General features: G+C 34.3%; 1 protein-coding gene across 1 annotated transcript in view; it reads right to left on the bottom strand.

Moving 5' to 3' along the window:
- Window positions 1-492: 492 nt before the first annotated feature.
- The window catches only part of LOC106879805 (GDP-mannose 4,6 dehydratase), a 54,679-nt gene continuing 53,578 nt past the window's right edge, over window positions 493-1,593 (bottom strand). Inside the window, exon 12 of the mRNA XM_052975198.1 lies at window positions 493-528. Within this exon, the coding sequence (XP_052831158.1) occupies window positions 493-528 (36 nt within the window). The remainder of the gene's footprint in view (window positions 529-1,593) is intronic.

Raw genomic sequence — 1,593 nt, 5'->3', positions numbered from 1 at the left:
TGCTGCTAAGTAGTTTGGCTAGTGTGCTAACAACTCTGCCAACTCACTGCCTTATCAGTTTAATATCACAAACAAGATGTTCAGGAATGTAAAAAAAAAAAAAAAAAAGACGGGATGTGGGGGGGAAATTCATGCAAAGTTGAATGATATGTGAATGTGTTTCTCTCTCAAACTGTGCCAAGAGCTATGTTACTTGTTAGAAAAAGCCAAATTAATCAGTCTCACTAAAAAAATATAGCATTAGATTAAATGAAATTGATATTTTTACACAGGCACCTAAGCAGAAAATTTTGTGGACAGGGAATAGTCAATTGACAGGGTACTTTTATTCTATTGACTTTTAAAAGGATCAAAGGTTAAATTGACCGTAGCAGGATTTGAACTCTTGAATTCTTTAGCATTTAAACCAGCTATATCTGGCCTAAATACCCTAGTTGTTCTACTTTCAGACCAGCTAGATCTGGTCTTGCACACCTACCCTACAATGTCATTCTAAAAATACATAATCACATCACCAAAACCTTGAAGCTAGGAGATAACAAATGAAAAAAATTAAAACAATGGGAACAAATAAACATTACACTTGATAGAGTAATTTTGAATGGTAAAGGGTTTAATAAGACTTATTGGCTGATATTATTATTAATTGCTCCTATTAATTTTGCAATCTACAAATAAAACCTATTGACAGATCCTATACATGTTGCCAACAGGAAAATAATCTAGATAAAATTTTTGAAAAAAAAATTTTTTTTTAATCAAACTTATTGACAATTATGATCTTATAAAGTCTATGAAAACAACTGATCAGGGCCTTAATCCATATATGGGCAAGCCTATAGATGTCACAACCATTCAGAGATCCTATAGATGATGTCACAGCCTATTGAAATGGATACCTATTGACGCTACTATCTTATTGAATGGCTCACAACAGCCTGCTGCCATTTATAGCACCAAAACTTGAAAATATTCATGTAACAGCCAACCAATCAGGAGCGACCAGTGACCGGAAGAAAAGAGGCTGAAGAAAGGGTGGGGTGAAGATGGAGAGGAAGGAATAGGAGGGGGCAGTGCCCGAGAATCAAGCTTGCTTCACTTAACAGCAGCTGGAGTACATGCAAAAGAGTGCCATAGGTTTATGGGAGAGAGGTGTGTTGTAATAATAGTGGTGGTGATGATGGTAGTAGAGTAGTAGTAGGAGGTAGGAATCACCAAGTTTTAACCCATCTGATACTGCCCATCTTTTATACCTATACCTACCAAAACACCTGTAGTACAGATGAGAGAGAGAGAAAAGAGAATCAAAAAGAGAGAGATAGTATATAAAAGGACACTTGATAGCCACTGGCTATTAACAGAGAATACTACCACAATAATTACTGTTGTTTGTTACGGTTGCTGTTGTTGTTGTTGTTGTTGCTGTTGTTGTCATCAAAGTGTGACATGGTCACATTAAAATCGAGGAGAGTGGGTTAAGAAAAAAAATAAATAAATAGAAATAAAAATTCTGCAGGTAGAGTAAGAAAAAAACACACACATATATATATATATATATATATATATATATATATATATATATATATATATATA

Source organism: Octopus bimaculoides, chromosome 20 (genome assembly GCF_001194135.2).
Source record: "Octopus bimaculoides isolate UCB-OBI-ISO-001 chromosome 20, ASM119413v2, whole genome shotgun sequence".
Classification (NCBI taxonomy): Eukaryota; Metazoa; Mollusca; class Cephalopoda; order Octopoda; family Octopodidae; genus Octopus; species Octopus bimaculoides.
Note: the sequence above shows the minus strand (reverse complement) of the source record. Positions and strands in the feature narration are given on the sequence as shown.